Source organism: Purpureocillium takamizusanense, chromosome 4, assembly GCF_022605165.1.
Source record: "Purpureocillium takamizusanense chromosome 4, complete sequence".
NCBI lineage: Eukaryota > Fungi > Ascomycota > Sordariomycetes > Hypocreales > Ophiocordycipitaceae > Purpureocillium > Purpureocillium takamizusanense.
This window is the reverse complement of record NC_063071.1, coordinates 2,029,369-2,047,908: the sequence shown is the minus strand read 5'-3', so window position 1 is coordinate 2,047,908 and position 18,540 is coordinate 2,029,369. Positions and strand designations below refer to the sequence as shown.

General features: G+C 61.6%; 8 protein-coding genes across 11 annotated transcripts; 5 read left to right on the top strand and 3 right to left on the bottom strand.

The window, feature by feature from the left end:
* Positions 1–115: 115 nt before the first annotated feature.
* Positions 116–1,309, top strand: HNT3 (aprataxin-like protein). 2 transcript variants are annotated; one of them, XM_047986551.1, is made up of 2 exons: positions 116–327; positions 431–1,309. In XM_047986551.1, exons 1-2 carry the CDS (start codon positions 162–164, stop codon positions 1,303–1,305), a joined length of 1,041 nt encoding a protein of 346 aa, XP_047842533.1. In that variant the 5' UTR covers positions 116–161; the 3' UTR covers positions 1,306–1,309. The 2 variants fall into 2 exon arrangements, with proteins under 2 accessions (XP_047842533.1, XP_047842534.1); XM_047986552.1 differs by having other exon boundaries at positions 378–1,309.
* A 13-nt stretch (positions 1,310–1,322) lies between these two features.
* Positions 1,323–2,828, bottom strand: JDV02_005269 (uncharacterized protein). Of its 2 annotated transcripts, XM_047986549.1 has the most exons (3): positions 2,007–2,828; positions 1,860–1,921; positions 1,323–1,765 (listed from the first exon to the last, which is right to left on the bottom strand). In XM_047986549.1, the coding sequence occupies exons 1-3, from the start codon at positions 2,512–2,514 to the stop codon at positions 1,733–1,735; spliced, it is 603 nt and encodes a 200-aa protein (XP_047842531.1). In that variant the 5' UTR covers positions 2,515–2,828; the 3' UTR covers positions 1,323–1,732. The 2 variants fall into 2 exon arrangements, with proteins under 2 accessions (XP_047842531.1, XP_047842532.1); XM_047986550.1 differs by having other exon boundaries at positions 1,323–1,921.
* Positions 2,829–3,375: 547 nt separating this feature from the next.
* JDV02_005268 (uncharacterized protein) lies at positions 3,376–5,723 on the top strand. Of its 2 annotated transcripts, XM_047986547.1 has the most exons (2): positions 3,376–3,713; positions 3,800–5,723. In XM_047986547.1, the coding sequence occupies exons 1-2, from the start codon at positions 3,464–3,466 to the stop codon at positions 5,446–5,448; spliced, it is 1,899 nt and encodes a 632-aa protein (XP_047842529.1). In that variant the 5' UTR covers positions 3,376–3,463; the 3' UTR covers positions 5,449–5,723. The 2 variants fall into 2 exon arrangements, with proteins under 2 accessions (XP_047842529.1, XP_047842530.1); XM_047986548.1 differs by having other exon boundaries at positions 3,376–5,723.
* A 772-nt stretch (positions 5,724–6,495) lies between these two features.
* JDV02_005267 (uncharacterized protein) lies at positions 6,496–8,534 on the bottom strand (the record flags this gene model as incomplete). The annotated part of the gene is made up of 2 exons (XM_047986546.1): positions 6,496–8,039; positions 8,126–8,534. The coding sequence occupies 2 exons, from the start codon at positions 8,532–8,534 to the stop codon at positions 6,496–6,498; spliced, it is 1,953 nt and encodes a 650-aa protein (XP_047842528.1).
* A 1,944-nt stretch (positions 8,535–10,478) lies between these two features.
* On the top strand, positions 10,479–12,266 carry LYS9 (saccharopine dehydrogenase (NADP+, L-glutamate-forming)). The gene is made up of 3 exons (XM_047986545.1): positions 10,479–10,616; positions 10,693–10,775; positions 10,852–12,266. The coding sequence occupies exons 1-3, from the start codon at positions 10,603–10,605 to the stop codon at positions 12,099–12,101; spliced, it is 1,347 nt and encodes a 448-aa protein (XP_047842527.1). The 5' UTR covers positions 10,479–10,602; the 3' UTR covers positions 12,102–12,266.
* A 1,375-nt stretch (positions 12,267–13,641) lies between these two features.
* On the top strand, positions 13,642–15,311 carry JDV02_005265 (uncharacterized protein). The gene is made up of 2 exons (XM_047986544.1): positions 13,642–14,515; positions 14,693–15,311. The coding sequence occupies exons 1-2, from the start codon at positions 13,999–14,001 to the stop codon at positions 14,989–14,991; spliced, it is 816 nt and encodes a 271-aa protein (XP_047842526.1). The 5' UTR covers positions 13,642–13,998; the 3' UTR covers positions 14,992–15,311.
* Positions 15,116–16,668, bottom strand: GLO2_3 (Hydroxyacylglutathione hydrolase). Its single transcript, XM_047986543.1, has 3 exons — positions 16,310–16,668; positions 16,039–16,244; positions 15,116–15,802 (listed from the first exon to the last, which is right to left on the bottom strand). The coding sequence occupies exons 1-3, from the start codon at positions 16,310–16,312 to the stop codon at positions 15,421–15,423; spliced, it is 591 nt and encodes a 196-aa protein (XP_047842525.1). The 5' UTR covers positions 16,313–16,668; the 3' UTR covers positions 15,116–15,420.
* Positions 16,578–18,510, top strand: JDV02_005263 (uncharacterized protein). Its single transcript, XM_047986542.1, has one exon. It carries the CDS (start codon positions 16,882–16,884, stop codon positions 18,370–18,372), a length of 1,491 nt encoding a protein of 496 aa, XP_047842524.1. The 5' UTR covers positions 16,578–16,881; the 3' UTR covers positions 18,373–18,510.
* Positions 18,511–18,540: the final 30 nt, after the last annotated feature.

Genomic DNA, 18,540 nt, shown 5'->3' with positions numbered 1-18,540 from the left:
CTATGCTGTACTTTGTGGCATGTGTGCGGGCTCCGCCGCCGCGCACCGAACGACGTGTGTGACATCTCATTCAGCTTCTAAGACGCAACTCACCTCCTCCATTCATCACGCTTCACCCACGCAGCAGGGTCCGTTTCGCCACCACAGCACCCGACAACACCATGGCAGGCACGGACACGGACTCGGAAGAGGCCATGACAAGGGAGGAGCTCCAGCACGAGGACGGGCGGCAGCAGCAGCAGCAGCAGCCGCCGCCGCCTGCTGCGGGCGAAGTAGCGGGGCCTTCGACATCATCATCATCACCACCACCAGCGCAGCGGAACGCGTGTAAGTCACACCCCCGTACGCAGCAGGGCGAGCTGAACCGTTTAAAATAGAAGCTTTTTTAAAAGTCAAGGCTGACGCACAGCTGTCGCCACAACAACCACAGTCACCGCACTCATGGGCCCCAAGCGGCCCCCGCATCAGCAGCAGCAGCCCAGGACCAAGAGCAGCAGCACCGCCCACGCAAAGCCGCCGCGCACGTCGCGCTCCAACCCCTTCAGAGACCGCATGGCACTGGGCGCATACCTCAAGGACCCGGCGTCGTTTTCCTCGTCGTCGTCGTCGTCGCCCGTCATCTACCACAACGAGGGCTTCGTGGCCCTGCGGGACAAGTTCCCCAAGGCGACGGTGCACGCGCTGCTGCTGCCGCGCTCGCCCGCCGTGAGCCTGCTGCACCCGTTTGACGCGCTCTCCGGCGACCCGGCGTTTCTACGAGAGGTGCGGGCCGAGGCGGGGCGTTTGCGTGGCTTGGTGGCGGGCGAGTTGCGGCGCGGGCTGGGGAGGTATAGCAAGGCGGATGCGAGGCGGGAGGCGGTGCTCAATGGGGAGGCGGCGCTTGGAGGAGGAGGTGGTGGTGGTGATGACGCAGATGGACGAGAGTCTGGGGGAGGAGCAGGTCCAGAAGAGGCACGAGGCGCCGAGACGCAGCTCCCGCCGGGCCGCGACTGGGAGGCCGAGGTGCTCGTGGGCGTGCACGCGGTGCCGAGCATGGCGCACCTGCACATCCACGTTCTGTCGCGCGACATGCACTCGCCCGCCAGGCTGCGGCACCGCAAGCACTACAACTCGTTCAACACGCCCTTCCTGGTCGACCTGGCCGACTTCCCCCTCGCCGACGACGACCCGCGCCGCGACCCCAAGGGCCAGGGGTACCTGCGCCGGGACCTCGTGTGCTGGCGCTGCGGGACGAACTTTGGGAACCGCTTCGAGCAGCTCAAGCGGCACCTCGACGAGGAGTTTGAGGCGTGGAAGAGGGAGTAGGGCGTTGTTCCGCATGTCATGACACGATACCTCATCATCTTGCTTTGGTACCCCCAAAGAAAAAAGGGATCATCAATGGACAGCAAGGGCAGCGCATAATAGTACACGACGCGTAAACGACGCCCGCCCAGCGCATCCCAGTCAGCGCCAACCAAGGAAACTGAATAGTAGCCTTGTCCCAAAAAAATAACAATCCCCCATCCCAATTGCGGCGGCCCATCCATCCCTTCGAAGCCGACCCTGTTGCTGGATCCCGATGTTGCGCGGGTACGATACGATGCCGTGTTTCTTCGTCTCGTACACGCCTACCTCCCCGTCCGTCCGGTGCCGAACTCGTGTGTGCATGCGGGTTCGTGGAAAAAGGGGGGTGAAGAGGGCCCGCGGTGTCAAGCCGTCAGTCGCATGTCGCGTGTCCTCTTTTGTTTTTTTATTCTTCTTCTTCTTCTTCGGATCCGGAGCCCTGCACAGACAGAAAAAAGGAGAAGAAAAAGCCATCAGCGAAACATGTTCTTGAGCCCGGCGATCCAGGGCGACGGCGGTTGTTGGGCACCGACCTCTCCGGATTCCACATCCATCTTCTCGTCTTGCTCGTCGTCGCCGGCGTCTTCGTCACCTTCTGCGACGTTGCTCGTTTTAGCGTCTCTCGTTTGCCGGACTGGCAGCAGCAGCAGCGGCGGCAGCGGCAGGACTGTTGGACTCACCCTCGGCCTTGTCGGACGAAGCGTCTGCGGCGCGAGCCTCGTCGTCGGGGGTCTCGCTCGCGGAGCCGGCAGACTTTCGGCCACGGGCTCCGCGCCCCCCTCGCTTGCTGGCGGTCGAGGCGGTCAGGTCGGCATCCGACTTGCGAGCGGCGCCGCGCCGTCCCGCGGCCGTCTTGGGCGTGGGCGTCGCGTTCCCGTTCGTCGTCGTGTCTTCACCGGCGGCGGCGGCGGCAGCAGCCAACTGCTTCTTTCCGCTGCCCGGGGGGCGGCCGCGCGGACGGCCGGTGCCAGACGCGACCTTGGCTGCCCGGCTAGTCGCTGCCGCCTTCTTCTTGCCGCTGCCGGGAGGGCGACCGCGCGGGCGGCCGGTGGGCACGTAGGCCTTCTTCACTCCGTCTGACTTGCCGCTGCCCTTGGGTCGGCCACGACCCCGGCGGGGGGGCTCGGCGGTGGTGGCGGCGGAGGCGGTGGCGGAGGCTGCCTTTGCGTCTTCCTTGGTTCGCGCCATTGCTGATGGAGTCTGAAAGGAAAGGGGGGGTTGTTTGCAGGGTTGATAGCGATGGTAGTGCTGCTGCTACTACTGCAAGGAGGCGCGCGCGCGCACAAAGACGCGGGTCCGGGAGGGGGCGATTGAGGAAAGGCGCGATGGCGGGTCAACGACGACTGAATGGAGGAAGAAGAGGAAAAAGGGGACGAGAACGGGGGTGAGGAGAAGGAGGACGAGACTTTGTCGAAAAAAAAACCGGATGGGAGAAAGAAGCAGGAAAAAAAGGACGACGAGCGGAGTTCGTTTGACAGAAGAAACGACGGGCAATCAATCAGTCAATTGCTTGCTTGGTGGGAAACGCGTAAAACGAGCTCGCGGGTTATTTAGCCTCTGGGCATGCCTGTCGCGACTGGGGGCGGCGAGGGTGACAGAATACAAGCTGCAGCAGGGCCGGTTAGGCGGCGCGGGTGGTGAGGCGTGATGACGGGATAATTTGTTCAGCTGCTGCTACGTGCGCTCAAGTGCGTTAGTATTCTCTTCTCGCGGGGTCCCGTCCCTACATTGCTGGATACGGCAACACGCTCGACCAGCGGGTGACCCACACCAGCTCATGCACTCTCCATTGGTGAGGTGGTGTCTCACTGCCGTGCGCAGTGGTGCGGTAATTACGGAGCCCGTATGGCTCGGTACGGCGCGGCGCTTATCTAATCGGCGTGGATGGCGCTCTGGCAGCGCTGGTGCAGCCTGCCAGCCAGCACAAGGACGGGCGGGAAGCAGCCCGGGCAGCGCCATTCCACTGTGGGCAGGGCAGCTCCAGCCAACAATGACCGCTGGAAACCCCACTGGCGCCCCCTGCACTTTACCCCGGCAACAACCCGACAGCCTCGCACCCCCCGCCACAAAGCAAAGTAAACAAAGCCCTTGTCCGACTAGGGCAGATATCAAATCTCCACCACCGACCGCTGCTCGCATGTATCGCAATCTTCGCAAGCGGCTTCGCGATAGTGTCCAGGACATCAACGAGACCCTGTTGGAAATGGCCCTCGACGCGCGGCTCATGCCCTCGTCCTCGTCCTCGTCGTCGGGCCTCGCCGCCGTCGCCTCGTCCGCCTCGACGCCCTCGCTGCGCTCCCGCGATGGCAGCACGCCCGTGCCCGCCAGGATGGACGGCGGCGGCAACGTGAGGGTCGTTGTGCGCGTGCGCGCCTTTTTGCAAAGGGGTATGTATGTTGTCGATGAGACGCCATGACGGGTACCAAGTAGGCAGGCCACGTTGCTGACCGCACGGACGCCTACACACACACAGAGATCGAAAAGGCGACGAGATGCCTCATCGACATGGACCCCATCACCCAGGTCACAACCCTCAGGGCCCCCGAGATCCCCGGCACCCCCAATGGCAAGCAGAGCCTGCGCGGCAAGGTCATCGATGACAAGCAGTTCGCCTTTGACAACTCCTTCTGGAGCCACGACGTCGCCGACGCCCACTACGCCCACCAGGAGGACGTCTACAACAGCCTAGGCGAGGAGTTCCTGGATCACAACTTCGAGGGCTACCACACCTGCATCTTCGCCTACGGCCAGACGGGCTCCGGCAAGAGCTACACCATGATGGGCACGCCCGAGCAGCCCGGTCTCATCCCCCGTACGTGCGAGGACCTCTTTGAGCGCATCGAGGCGGCGCAAAACGAAGACTCCAACGTCGCCTACAATGTGCGCGTCTCCTACTTTGAGGTCTACAACGAGCACGTCCGGGACCTGCTGGTGCCCGTCGTCCCCAGCTCCGCGCCGCCGCACTATCTCAAGATCCGCGAGTCGCCCACCGAGGGCCCCTACGTCAAGGACCTGACCGAGGTGCCCGTCCGCAACATCAACGAGATCATGCGCTACATGAAGCTGGGCGACTCGTCGCGCACGACGGCGAGCACCAAGATGAATGACACTAGCAGTCGAAGCCATGCAGTTTTCACCATCATGCTGCGGCAGATACACCACGACATGGAGACGGACGAGTCGACGGAGCGCAGCTCGCGCATCCGCCTCGTCGACCTGGCCGGCAGCGAGAGGGCCAAGTCGACCGAGGCCACGGGCGCGCGCCTTCGCGAGGGCAGCAACATCAACAAGTCGCTCACCACGCTGGGCCGCGTCATTGCCGCCCTCGCCGACCCGAAGCAGCTCCGCTCGGGCAAGCGCAAGGACGTGGTGCCCTACCGCGACTCCATCCTAACGTGGCTCCTCAAGGACTCGCTGGGCGGCAACAGCAAGACGGCCATGATTGCCTGCATCGCCCCCTCCGATTACGAGGAGACGCTCTCGACGCTGCGCTACGCCGACCAGGCCAAACGCATCCGCACGCGCGCCGTCGTCAACCAGGACCACATCTCCACGGCCGAGAGGGATGCGCAAATCGCGGCCATGGCCGAGGAGATTCGCCTGCTACAAGTGTCAGTGTCGGACTCGCGGCAGCGCGAGAAGAACGCCAAGGAGGCCGAGGAGAAGCTCGAGGAGTACCAGCAGCGCGTGGCACAGATGCAGCGCATGATGGAGGAGCGCAGCATGGTGGCCGAGAGCAAGATCAAGAAGCTGCAGACGGAAAACGAGGCCCTCAAGCTGCACCTCAAGCTAGCCATCGACAGCCTCAAGAACCCGATCCCTGCCGTCACCATCAGATCCGCCCCCGACCAAGACGACCACCTAGGGGGCGGCGAGGGCAAGAACGTGGACAAGGAGAACAGCAACAGCAGCCACGGCAATGGCGAGGACGCCGAGTACGACGACGGCGACGACTACGACTACGACTCGGACAGCACGGCCGCGGGTGACGAGCTGCACGAGGAGATGCAGCGCTACCTCACCGACATGAGCAACCTCCGCAAGCTCATCGGCGGCGACCTGTCGCGCTTCAAGGACGACGCCAGCGTACGGATGCCCCTGGGGACACGAAGGAACGTGTAAGAAAAGAAGGGCGCGCCACTCACTGGACACGAATTTGCGTGACTGGGTGTAAAAAGAGAGGCAACAAGCGACACGAGCTCTACTGTACAGACTGACGATGGGTTACAAGCGCTGGAGTTTGGGAAGGGTTTCCACTGACGACCACCATTGCTTTGGGGCTACATAGATATGACCTTGTTTTTTTTTACTTTTTGTGTAAATGACCATTCATGGAGAACAGCCGTCGACCAAGTTTCACTGGACAATATCAGGTCGGTACTGCGGTTTGTAGACTGACAACGTTTGTGTATTTCTCAGTCGTGATGCGCAATCTGTAGAGTGTAGAATGCGTACAAAGACTCCAAAACTCCCTCGCCCTCAACGCCAGGCGTACATGAGGCGGCTACTAAGTTGGCGCCACCACAGCAACAAAACACCATTAGTTACCGCGTAGTTGCTTGCCTGGTCCGGCTATGACAACATGCCCCCCAGCCGTAAGCCAAACCCGCCGTCCACAATCTCAGAAAAAACTCCCCAACCATGCCGTCCGTGAATATCCCATCCGTTACCCGGTTCTCCCATCGAACGCCTGAATCACCCGATCCTCCAGCAGGTCTCCCCTCCGTCATCTGTGCAAGATTCCTTCCATCAGAGCGTAAGGTGCTCTCATCCGTGACCAAATTTACCCATTTTGCCTCAAGTGGTCTATGCATAGACTCTGTCCGATCATCGTACAGGTCCTTTCGGAGTGAAGAAGGGCGCGTACGCCCCAGACAACAAAACGCCTTGGTGAATGCAGGGGCAGGTCATGAAAGATGTAGTTCCTCCCCGCAAATGATTTTTTTTGTTGTTGTTTTTGTTTTTGTTTTGTTCGTTCTTGTTTTGGGGTTTTTTAATGTCAAAGAGGGGGACAAAGTCTGAAGAGCCTCATCCAGAATGCCCAAGGGGGTCTCTTGATAAAAGCCCTCATGCCCCGATATAGTTGTGCCAACATGAAAGGGGACTTCCGACAACGACAAAGAGCCAGACAGAAGAATGAAGCTCATGTCGAGGTCCCACCACCGACAACTACATGAAGCCCTCGATGCCGAGCGGGTCGACGCCGAAGACCTCGCCGTACCGCATGTCGGCCAGGCAGGCGAGGGCGGCGGGCATGTTGCGGGCGAGCGCGGTGGACAGGTCGCTGGCCATGTGGGGGGGGCCGTCGCGGAGGAGGGTGTAGCGGTTGAAGAGGATGCTGGCGCCCTCGACGCCGCCGGCGGCGTAGCGCGCGAAGGTGTCGCGCGTGTGCCGGTGGACCATGGACTCGACGATTTCGGCGGACAGGGCGACCCAAGGGCCCGCCGGGGATAGGATGCGGTCCAGCAGGCTGAAGGAGGGGTTGACGGGGGGCATGTCGACGTGAGAGATGCTGGCGGGAGATGCCGGGGCCGGCGCCTCCTGGTTGTTGATGTTGTTGTCGACGTTGTTGTTGTTGTCAACGCTGTTGTGGTCCGGAGTTTCGGCCTGGGGAGCAGTGATGGCTTGGTGCTCCTGGTGGGAGGATTCATCATCCTCGGAGCCGTTGGCGTCGTCGGAAACTTGTTGGGCGCTCCCAGAGGCTTCAGATACAGTGCCAGAGCCTCGAGCGTGTCCGAAGGGGGCGATTCCGTCGCAGCACTCGAAGCGGCAAGGGGGGGAAACCTCGTCGTCAGAATCATCGTAACCGAAGAGTTCCGCCGCGGTCATGAGTTGGAAGACCTCGGGTTCGTCTGAGGCTTGGACGCCGGCAGGTTCCTGACCGTGGACAGAGTCTGGGTGGTGGCCATGGTCGTCTGGATGTTCCGTCTTGGCGGCAGACGTCTCCTCGATGGGATGATACGCCTCTTCGACGTCCCCAGCCAAGCGGCCGTCGAGCTCCGTCTCTTCATCAGACGTCAGCTCATCGCCGTTGTGGTCCATCTCTCCGGCAAGGTTCTGCACGGCGGGTGGGCCCGGCTGTAGAGTGTCCCAGGTATAGCCTTCATGGACCTCCATCTCTTCATCAGAGGCCTCCTCGACCTCCATCTCTTCGGGAGATGTCATCTCGAAGAGCTCATCTGACTCTCCCTCATCGTCTTCCTCTTCATCATCCCAAGCATAGCGCTCATCGAGAACAATCAATCCATCAGACGTCCTCTTAATCTCCGTCTCTTGAGTAGAGTTCTCCACAGCGGGCTGTTGGCTCGGCTCCATGTCGTCCCGGGCAAAGGGGTCGACAAAGTCTGCCTCCGGGAAGAGATCGTGGTACGACTCAAAGTCGACCGGCCCGATGAGGCGGTGCCACGAAGCAATAGACAGGTTCAGGAAGTTGGGGTGAAGGAAGGCAATGTCGTCAGGGAGCTCGCTGGGGGCCGAGTCCTCGTTGATAAAGTACTCGCGGCACCAGGCGCGCGCCGCGCGGATGACGCGGACCATGTCATCGCAGGTGTTGCCCGTGTTGATGTAGTCGAGCAGGACGGTCATGCCCTCGAGGTACATGGCCTCGTCTTCGACGTACTCCTTCTTCACCCGCGTCCGGGGCCCGACCCAGACGCTAAGGAAGCCGAAACGGTCATCCATGACGGAAGACATGACGGAGAAGGGACTCCTGACTGGTACGCGTACAACGTTAGGACGAGGTCTCGTAGTCACGGGCGGGTGCTGCGTCCGGGCGGACAGGGCGTGCTTGTAGACTTACCCAGGGAGCAGGTCGCAGTCAAGAGGAAGAAGAAGAAGAGAATGGAGAGGGAGGTGAGGATGATGATGATGATGGTGATGACGATGCCGATGCCGATGACGACAATGATGAAGGTGAAGGTGAAGAGACGACGATGTTGTGACGCACGTACGAGGGAGAAGTGGTATGAAAGTGAGAGGTTGCGTACAAAGTCGAGGTGCAGAGACGGGAGGGAACAGGCGGGCGCCTTACACCCTCCGGCCTCCAGGGCACAACCCTTTTCCGGCAGTCCACTGATCTTGTCTTCGGAAGGGAAAATCAAAGTCATCAAGTTTACGCGCACGAGAGCCCGTCGCGGTGATGTCGTGATGTTTACGGGGGGCGTGGCCTGGCAGGGGCGTGGGTACTGTGCTTCGAGGAGCGCGTACATCAGATCAGACGCCCGCCCGGCGTACAGTGCCAGCCCGGTTACGTTATAGCGGACGGGCACCGGCGCAGAGCCTGGCACGCCGTCTCGCTCCGCTGCTCTTCTTCTTCTGCTTTTTTTCAAAAAGGCTGATGTATCAGAAAGGGGGGGGGGGGGGGCGCCGCAAGGCTAAGCGAGAGGGCAGGTGGTTCGCCATGCCGTCGAGCCTGTTCCCGTCAGGCACATGGGGCGCCCCTGACTGAGCACATATCATGCCGTAGTCTCTCGTCTCGAGATTTCGACCCTCAGGACGACCACACTGTCTAGACTACGAAGGCGACCGAAGGGATCCGAAGACGGGACGCAAGCCCCCGGTGGTAGCTAGCACCCATCGATGTAGAAGTCCATGGTCCGAGCTGGGGAAAATCAAAACTCTACGCGTATCCTGGACCTGTCAACAAAACGATACTTTGGTGTCCCGTCGCTCTACAGAGGCGGGCACGTGGGGACGGAGTCGTGGGCGTTAGGGACGAAGCTCGACGTCAACATACCACGTCCGTCCAGTCCGTCCAGGGGCGGTCTGAACCTTCTACAAAATCAGCGGCGCCCATACTCTACAGAAAATGCCCCAGATCACAAAGCCGACGACGACAAAGCAGACGACAATCACCAAATTCAAGCTGGCGGTTACGTCGTACAAAGGCGGCTGATGTACCAGATACCCCTTTGGTGGTGGTGGCCGTGTAAGTCCCCAGGGGCATGTCATTTCGAGCCAAAACACGGAGCACCTGCACCCCCCTACTGTACCGTGTCAGCCTTTCTGTTTTGGCACGGTGAAGTAAGCGCTCCCTTGAGCAAACCAATAACCAAAAGTAACCCCATTCACCCACTGTGTCAATCATCGTGATGGGCCTCAGACGGCGGTGGAGACGTTCACGCGTTGGCACGCGTCACCGCCGCCATCGCCGTGTCTGTCCTGTGAATCCCAGCTTCGACGGGACCCAAGGAGGGGACGGTCGCTCAGGTCCTGCCATCTTTTCGTCCGAGCCCATACCGGATAGATTAGCAAGCAAGGCCCTTCCTTGGTGGTTGTTTTCTCTTCCCCCTTCTGTCCTTGCACGTGGCCGCGACGGAAGGCCCGGCAGTCGACGGCCACCTTCTTAGTCTGTACGTACGTCCCGAGCTGCCAGGTACGGTAGAGACGTTGGGACTTGGAGACGAAACGCTCTTACACGGTTGGCAGGAAGCTACTAACGTACGTAGGTATGTAGGGACTAGGGAGTTATTGGTCCCTCGTCGACTTACACGCACGCGTGGGCGGCGCTGCTGGCATTAATCACCACATCGAGCTAGCCTCACTCACTCCGCGGGCCTGCGGGAATCAGACCCCCCCCGACCCCCCCCCTTCGTCTTATTCGTTGTTGGTTCGGTAGTCAATTGAATCGGATCTAGCCCAAAGTCCGTTGATTTTCCATGGAGATGAAGTCGTGGGCTGTGTGTGCACATTGGCAGCTCGTCGGCTGCATGCATGCTGATATGTAGTGCTACCTAAGTTACTTAGTACGTAGCAGTAATAGTGCTAGGGACGTCGTCGCCACGGGTAAGGGGTAAAAGGCCGGATCCAGCTGTCGTCGCGCTTGATCCGACGTGCAAGTGGTGAAACATGCAGCTGGACAGAGCATAGCTGGAGACCTAGCAGAGCCCCCCATCCCCCCAAGCCCCCTTCCAGGGCCAGTGGGGCTTGCGGGTGTGTGGGTACCTTACTAGTGCTGCGGACAGCCACTGAAGCGTGCCGGAGACGGCCACAGTGGGCGCCACGTCCCCCCGTCATGTCCATCCCACTGGCCGGCGGCCGCAAATCGGAGGCGGCGTGACGCAAACGCTGGAGCACAGCAGGCGGGCTCAACGCACCCACCCCCGCCGCTATCGCCCAACCACCAACCAACCCCGCCATGGATAACTTTTGCCCGAGAGAATTAACCCCTCCATAACTAACACATCTGCCCTCCCCTCCCCGGCTTTCGCACTCTCCCGCAGTTCTTCAAATTCTCTCACACTTTTTGCCATTGACGCCTGCAAAGCATAGCACAAAATGGCTCCTCAACAGTACGTTCATCCCCAGGCGTTTCAATGTCTCCCAACGTGTGCGAAGCCTCGCTGACCCAATTGGCCCTGGGCGTAGCACTGTTCTCATGCTGGGCGCCGGGTTCGTGACCCGCCCTACGCTCGACATTCTCACGGCGGCGGGCATCCCCGTCACGGTCGGTAAGTGAAGTCGACTTCGTCTCGAATAGAAAAGAGAAGGGGACGATTGAAGGCTCACCGCTTCCGCGTTCCCCAGCCTGCCGCACGCTCGCGTCAGCCAAGAGCCTGGCCGGCAGCGTCAAGGGCGCCACGCCCATCTCCCTCGACGTCAACGACGACAAGGCGCTCGACGCCGAGGTGGCCAAGCACGACCTCGTCATCAGCCTCATCCCCTACACCTTCCACGCCACCGTCATCAAGTCGGCCATCCGCCAGAAGAAGAATGTCGTCACCACCAGCTACGTCTCCCCCGCCATGATGGAGCTCGACCAGGCGGCCAAGGACGCCGGCATCACCGTCATGAACGAGATCGGCCTCGACCCGGGCATCGACCACCTCTACGCCGTCAAGACCATCGACGAGGTCCACCGTGCCGGCGGCAAGATCCTCTCCTTCCTGTCCTACTGCGGCGGCCTGCCCGCCCCCGAGGCCTCTGACAACCCCCTCGGCTACAAGTTCTCGTGGTCCTCGCGCGGCGTCCTGCTGGCTCTGCGCAACGCCGCCAAGATCTACCAGGGCGGCAAGATTGTCGACATTGCTTCCAAGGACCTCATGGGCACCGCCAAGCCCTACTTCATCTACCCCGGCTACGCCTTCGTCGCCTACCCCAACCGCGACTCGACCCCCTACAAGGAGCGCTACAACATCCCCGAGGCGCAGACCATCATCCGCGGCACCATGCGCTACCAGGGCTTCCCCCAGTTCATCCGCGTCCTGGTCGAGACGGGCTTCCTCGAGGACACCCCCGCCGACATCCTGAGCAAGCCTGTGGCCTGGAAGGAGGCTACCAAGGCCATCATCGGCGCGTCGTCGTCAAGCGCCAAGGACCTCGAGGCGGCCGTTGTGGCCAAGTCGACGTTTGACTCGGACGAGGACAAGCAGCGCATCCTCAGTGGCCTGCGGTGGATCGGCATCTTCTCGGATGACAAGATCACGCCCCGCGGCAACCCGCTCGACACGCTGTGCGCCGAGCTGGAGAAGAAGATGCAGTTTGAGGAGGGCGAGCGCGACATGGTGATGCTGCAGCACAAGTTTGAGATTGAGCACAAGGACGGCTCGCACGAGACGCGCACCTCGACGCTGGTCGAGTACGGCGACCCCAAGGGCTACTCGGCCATGGCCAAGCTGGTCGGCCTGCCCTGCGCCGTCGCCGTCCAACAGGTGCTCAACGGCACTCTGTCGGAAAAGGGTATCCTGGCCCCCATGTCGCCCAAGATCAACGACCCCATCATGAAGGAGCTCAAGGAAAAGTACGGTGTTGAGATGAAGGAGAAGACTATTGTGTAAAAGGGCCAATTGTTTTGCTTGGCAATGTCACCACGGGTATACGGCATGCCGGGGCGGGTATGAATTAGTTTGAAAACACACACAAGACAGATAGATTAAAAATCGGACCTTGCGATTGCGGTTGCAGGCCGCAGCGCGTCCCAGCAAACAAAGCGCGATAACTACACATACAACGTTATCATGGTTCGAGTCGTTACGAAACATTGGCAGTCGAGCAGTCGACAGCGTTTCGTGTGCGCCGGGCCGGGGGGGCCAAACATGCATTTCTCATCAATCACAGACGGGGAGGGCGTCGAAGGATGGAGGGCGCGGGCGGCTACGGCTGCTCGGCGCCTACGATGGCTCTGCCGGAGCAATTCGGACGTCTGAAGGCCAGGTCGCTGGTTTCAAGTTTTGCTTTTTGCTTTTTGTGCCCTTTATCCAAGCGCACGAACGTGGGTCTCTCTGTGAGTTGCAATTGCCGGGCACCTGTCATGACGAATCCGTGCGGACTGCGGTAGGGGGTTGCCATTTGCGGGCGGTCGTCGTTGAAAGTTGATTGCTTGGCTGGCTGGCTGGGCTGCGTGTGACGTGACGGCTATCCCTGCCCCCTGCTCCTCTGGCGATGAGCTGCGGCTGCTGTGACATTGGACGCCTGGACGTGGTGCTGAGAGCACAGGGCCGTGGGGGCGAAACTGACGGAGAGTTGATGGAAGGGGCTCGTTGCACCGGCAGCCTAGGTTTGGATTGCTTGCTCCAGCTCGTACTTACCAGTCGTTGTCGCCGTCGTGAGTAGGCTTTCCATGGCCAAGACTCCCGCACGCGCCGCTGAAGCCCGTCCAACAGAGACGGAGGTGTGACGCAACGGCGGCCGTGCAGAATGGATGGAGGGGCAGCCGACGAGAGAGAGGAGGGGCTTTGAGGAGGGGCGGCCCAGGTAGGTGGCGGGCGGGAGGGATACCCTGGACTGACTGTGGAGATCAGGGCCGTCGTCGATGCTGATGGTGGAACTTGCGATGCAATGGCGGCGGCGGCCAGCGGGCGGGCGGGAGTGCCCCTGAAATGCCGCCCGCCGCCAGACTCGTGGAAGGGAAGGGAAAAAGGGGCACGTTGTCCGGCTTGTGGCGCTGTTGACGACGACGATGATCATTGCGCGTGAGATGGAGGGGGATGGGGAGGGGGGGGGGAGGTGTTTGGGGGTTGGGTTGGAGTTGGAGCTCCATCCAGCTGGCTGCCTTTCATTCATCGAGTGGTTGAGATACGTATACTTCGTAACATGTCGCGCAAGACTAAGGTAGGAACCTAGGCAGGAGAGCTCAGGTGCCGGCTGCCAATCCCGGAGTCGCGCATTTGATAGGGCCGCCCTGTTGTGCTGCACAGAGTACCTAATGTACGGCCCCTGGTAGTTACTGCCTTACCAATCTGGTTGCTGCAGGTGCTCTTTGCACTGCCTTGGGGGCCGCCGGGACTTGCAATAGGGGGGAGGGAGGGAGGGAGTGAGTGGTGGTTGATCAACGGCGAGTAATGAGGTGTTGCAGCAACCCCGCCATCCCTGATCATTCATTCATCCACCCATGTTCCTTTGTGCTTGCGTCGTCCGCACTTCCTTCCCTACCTGCCTTTCATCATCTATCAACCCATCGCGGTCGCTAACACACACAACACGGGGATTCTTCATCTCTTGAGCTTCCTTGCCGTGTGCAGCGTATCACGACCGTCCCACTTGCCTCGCATCCCCCTCCGTTCTGCCCGGGTCGCACACCTACATAAACGGTCGCCCGCCTTCCCTCGACGTTTTTAGCCGCCCGTCCGCCACGGCCGCGCCATCACAAATCCCCATCTCAATCGCCATCGCAGGGGCAGAGCAGCAGCGTTACTACCTGGCTCGCGCGCTTGGGTCAAACTCAAACTCAATACCATGTCGGCGCGACCGCAGCTCTTCACGCGCGGCCTCTCAGGCCTGTCGCAGAGCACCACCACGGCCGAGGCCAGCTCCCCCGCCGAGCAGCGCGACGATGCTAAGCGCAACTTCCTCAAGACGATGCGCCCCCTGCCGACGCAGCACTACTGGAATGTCTACTTTGACAGACAGCAGCAACAGCAGCAGCAACAGTCCAAAGATCACCACCGCCAAAACGGCGGCGGCGGCGGCGGCGATGACAGCGAGTACAAGGTGCAGCTCGAGCAGCTCGGCGGCCAGATCGAGTCGGTGCAGGACTTTTGGCGTTACAACAACAACACCCCCGTCGATCAGATCAAGATGCGCGAGAGCATCTACCTCTTCAAGTCGGGCTTCCGCCCCGTCTGGGAGGACCGCCGCAACCGCGACGGCGGGAGCTGGACCTTTCGCGTCCCCAAGACCATTGGCCCCGACGTCTGGACTCGCATCCAGCTGCTGGCCATAGGCGAGAAGCTGCAGAGCGCCCTCGCCGACGGTACGTTTTCCTGCCCTACCCCCTTCTCCCTCCTGGCTTTGACCAGCCAATTCCCTTTTGGCCGTTTGTCTAGGCGGCGCCATGCAACGCCCAACGTGGGAGAGAGCGGGCAATACACACACGCTTTTACGGATACAGACCAGACAGCTGCTAACGAAACCCGCACACATCGTACAGGCGACCAGCTCTGCGGCGTGGGCCTCTCGGTCCGCTTCAACTCGCACCTCATTACCGTCTGGCACCGTGACTCGTCCAAGCAGGCCTCCATCGACGGCATGCTCGCCTGCGTCATGGACGAGCTGCCCCCGGAGCTGCGCCCCAAACCGGACAACTACTTTTACAAGCGCCACCGCGACCACGCAGGCTTCAAGGCGCCCTCGGACGCGCAGCCCGCGGCGTCCAAGGAAGGGGGTCTCGTTGCGCCAGGCACGAATGCCGCGCCAGAGGTGACGGTCGAGCCGCCGTCGGCGCACTAAAAGGGACGGGACAATGATGAATGACCACCATGATGCGTGTATGGGGGATTCTTCATCCCGAGCTTTTTTTTCTTTTTGGATTTGCGACTCGGCCTCTAACAACTGATGGCCCTTTGCATGGGATCACGGCGTTAAGAGGGAGCAAGAAGATTTCATTTACCCGGGCGGCTGCGGCAGCGACCAAGCGGTCGCCTGTCGCGCCGAAAAATTGTTGCTCGTCTCTGCTCTTAACAGAGCAGTAGGAAAATTCATACATCGCAACTAGATAGGTGTGAAAGGGTGTGCCACAACGCCTGAGAACTCGAACGAGCCGTCACTGGGATAAAAAGCCTCCAACGCCATGCTAAACCGAAGTGAATATGAGTTTCCCGTCTGCCCACTCACTTCCCAACGCCATGCCAAAGCGCGCGTCGCGTCGCGTCAGGTTTTTCACCTCCACACGCCGGCGTTGCGCATCACGTCGTCAAACTCGTCGACGCGGACGCCGCGCGCGACGCCGGCCCCGCCGTTGGCCTCGAGAATCATATCCTTGAGGAGGTCCTCGTCGACGTCCTCCTTGAGCACGGCGGCGACGCGGCGCAGGTGCGCGAGCGTGATGGGACCGTCGGCGTCGCCGTTGGTGAAGAGCCGGAAGGCCTCGTGGACGGCGGCGCGGTGGGCCTCGGCGTCGTCGGCGTCGTCGCGCGCGTGCAGCTTGAGCGCGCAGATGGCGAAGAAGGGCTCGTACGTGGCGTAGCCGTCGGACGAGGGGTCGAGGATGGAGCGGAACTCGGCGAGCTCGGCGCGCGAGGAGGGGGGGATGCCGAGGGCGCTGCGGGGGGGTGATGCTTGTCAGTCCGTCGGTTGCGTTCACCCATAGACATGTAGGCACTCGTTCACTCATCCAGTGGCTCGGTTCATGTAACCCTGGTTGGTCGGTCCACTCGCGTACCGATGCCGTCGCGAAGCGTGCAAAAGGGCTTGCGGGACAGGTAGAAAAGCCGGAACGCAAGACGCAAAAGGTGGAAGACGAGCGAAGGGGGGGGGGGGGGGGGGTGGATAACGCACATGAGGGCCGACTTGACGTCGTCGATGGGCAGGACGCCGTTCTTCTCGCCGTCCATGGGCTCCGCGAAGAGGCCCCACGCCTCCTTGATCTCGCCCTCCTCCTGCGCGGAGACGTTGTGCTCCTTGGCGAGCTTGCTCTGCCGCGGGGCCTTGGGGCCGCTGCTGCTGCGGCCGGCGGCGGTGGTGGCCGGTTTGCGCTTGGGGGGCTTGTTTTCCTCGTGTCAGCTACTTTCTGGCTATTTTCTATCGCAAAAGTGAGGGCTTGACGTACCATGTGAGGTGAGGTGAGCGGGTGAGTAGTAGTGTCGGGCGGGGAGCTGATAAGGTCGGGCGTTGATGTCACCAGGACCGTGAGGTTCAGGAGGGCGTGAGTGAGTGAGGTTGTCGCGTGAATGTGGTAACTAACGGTACGGTACCGGAACGTGGTGGTGAGGTACAGTGTGTATTCTCCACACAATCATCTACTTAGCACTGTATGTCTTGACTCGACGTCGCATCTTGGTTGCACAGCAGCGATCTGCATTTCTGTATTTACAAGAGGCAAACAAAAAGATCTCCTGCGACCAGATACTCGTCGAGACATTCGCATCGCCAGAGAGCCATGGCGCCGGCTTCTGGGCAGCATCTAAAACGATGGGAGATGTGGTGGCGTCGTTTGAGGTCAGGCAGTCCGGCGTCATGACGTCGTGAACGGGCGACCCACTACCCGCGGGCATCATCACACGATCCCCCCGAAACCTGGACCCTTCAAAAGAGGTCCCTCCCGCCCTGGAAAGTCAGAAACCCGCGAGATGCCTGCCTGCCCGCGAACCCTTCATCTAGGCACATCAGACCCAGAACAGCATGGGATCCTCGACGGATCCGCGGCACGTCGCCCAGGTGCTGCTCGCGGAGCTCGGCCTCGACGTCGTCTCGTGCGCGGAGATGCAGTCTCTCTGGGCCGGCTACGGCCACATCTGCGCCGTCGAGGCGCGGCCCTCGCCCACGTCGCCGCGTCACAGTAGCAGCGGCAGCATCAGCAGCATCGCCGCCGCCGCCGCCACCATTCACGAAACGAAGCTCTCCGAGCCGCCCCGGGAAAGCGTAAACAAAGACAAGGACGACGGCGACGGCACGCTGCACCTCGTCCTCAAGCTCATCTCTCCGCCGACGCGCCACGGCGACGAGGGCCACCTGCGCAAGATGCTCAGCTACCAGGTGGAGCAGTACTTTTACGACGAGGTCGCGCCGGCCCTGGCCGCAGGCGAGGACGACGGCGGGCCGGCCGTCGCGGTGTGCTTGGCCTCGACGCGGAGACGGGTGGCGGCGGCATCGTCGTCGTGCGCGGAGCCCCCCCTAGGCAACGACCTCATCGCCACCGTCATGACGGACCTGCGAGGCGAGTTCCCCGTCGCGGGCGAGAAGAGGGCCGCGCTCGACGCGCGCCAGGTCCACGCCGCGCTCGAGTGGCTCGCCCGGTTCCACGGCGGCTCCTGGAAGTTGCTCGGCGGGGCGGCGGCGCCGGCAGGGGTCCCGCGCGGCCACCACCGTCTCGACGACGCGCTCCTCCTCCCGCCGCTAGAGGAGGAGGCCCGGCGGAAGCAGAGTCCTGGGCGCGCGGGCAGGGGGCAGCTGTGGCTCAACGGCGGGTACACGTACCTCGCGACGCGCCGGAAGGAGTACGCGGCGCTCGCCCGCGACGGCAGCTCGGAGTGGTGCGCGGCGCTGTGCAAGCCCCTGAACGGCGGCGGCGATGAATCGTCGTCGGCATCCGTCGCGGAGCTCGTGGCCGAATTCCTCACGCCGCGGGGCCGCCCCTTCGAGACGTACATTCACGGCGACGTCAAGTCAGAGAACCTCTTCGCCACCGACGCGGGCGACCGCGTGGCCTTTTTCGATTTTCAGTACGCGGGCGTCGGGCTCGGCGTCTGCGACTTGGCGAAGCTCTTTACGTGCTCGGTACCGCTGGACATGCTCATCAACGACGACGACGACGACGATCACCACCGCCACCACCACCGCCACCACCACGACGGCGAGGGCCACGCGGCGGCGTCGATGCCGCCGCATCGCGGTCTGCTGGCCATGATGGGCGCGGGCGAGAGGCGCCTGCTGGAGGAGTACCGCAGCACGCTTCTGGCGCGGCGTCGGCGCGGTCCCTCGTCGTGGACCCCGCCCGAGTACCCGTGGGAGACGTTTGTGCGGCACTGGGAGGCGGCGCTGGTGGACTGGTGCCGCTTCCAGGCGTCTTGGGGGTTCTGGGGCAACACCGAGTGGCTGCAGGCGCGGGTGCGGTCGATTCTCGGGGACGAGCAGTGGAGGGAGTGGCTGTTGCGGGAGGTGTCGTCGGCATGATATGAGGGGGGGACCGGAACTGTGAGCGTGAGAGCATGAAGACACGATGTACATGTACAGCAATACCAGCGTCTTGAGCCAGTAGCATATGCTTCGTGTATATATACGAGGTATATAGAGATATATATATTCCCATCCAACACGACGATAAACCTACCAAAACATACT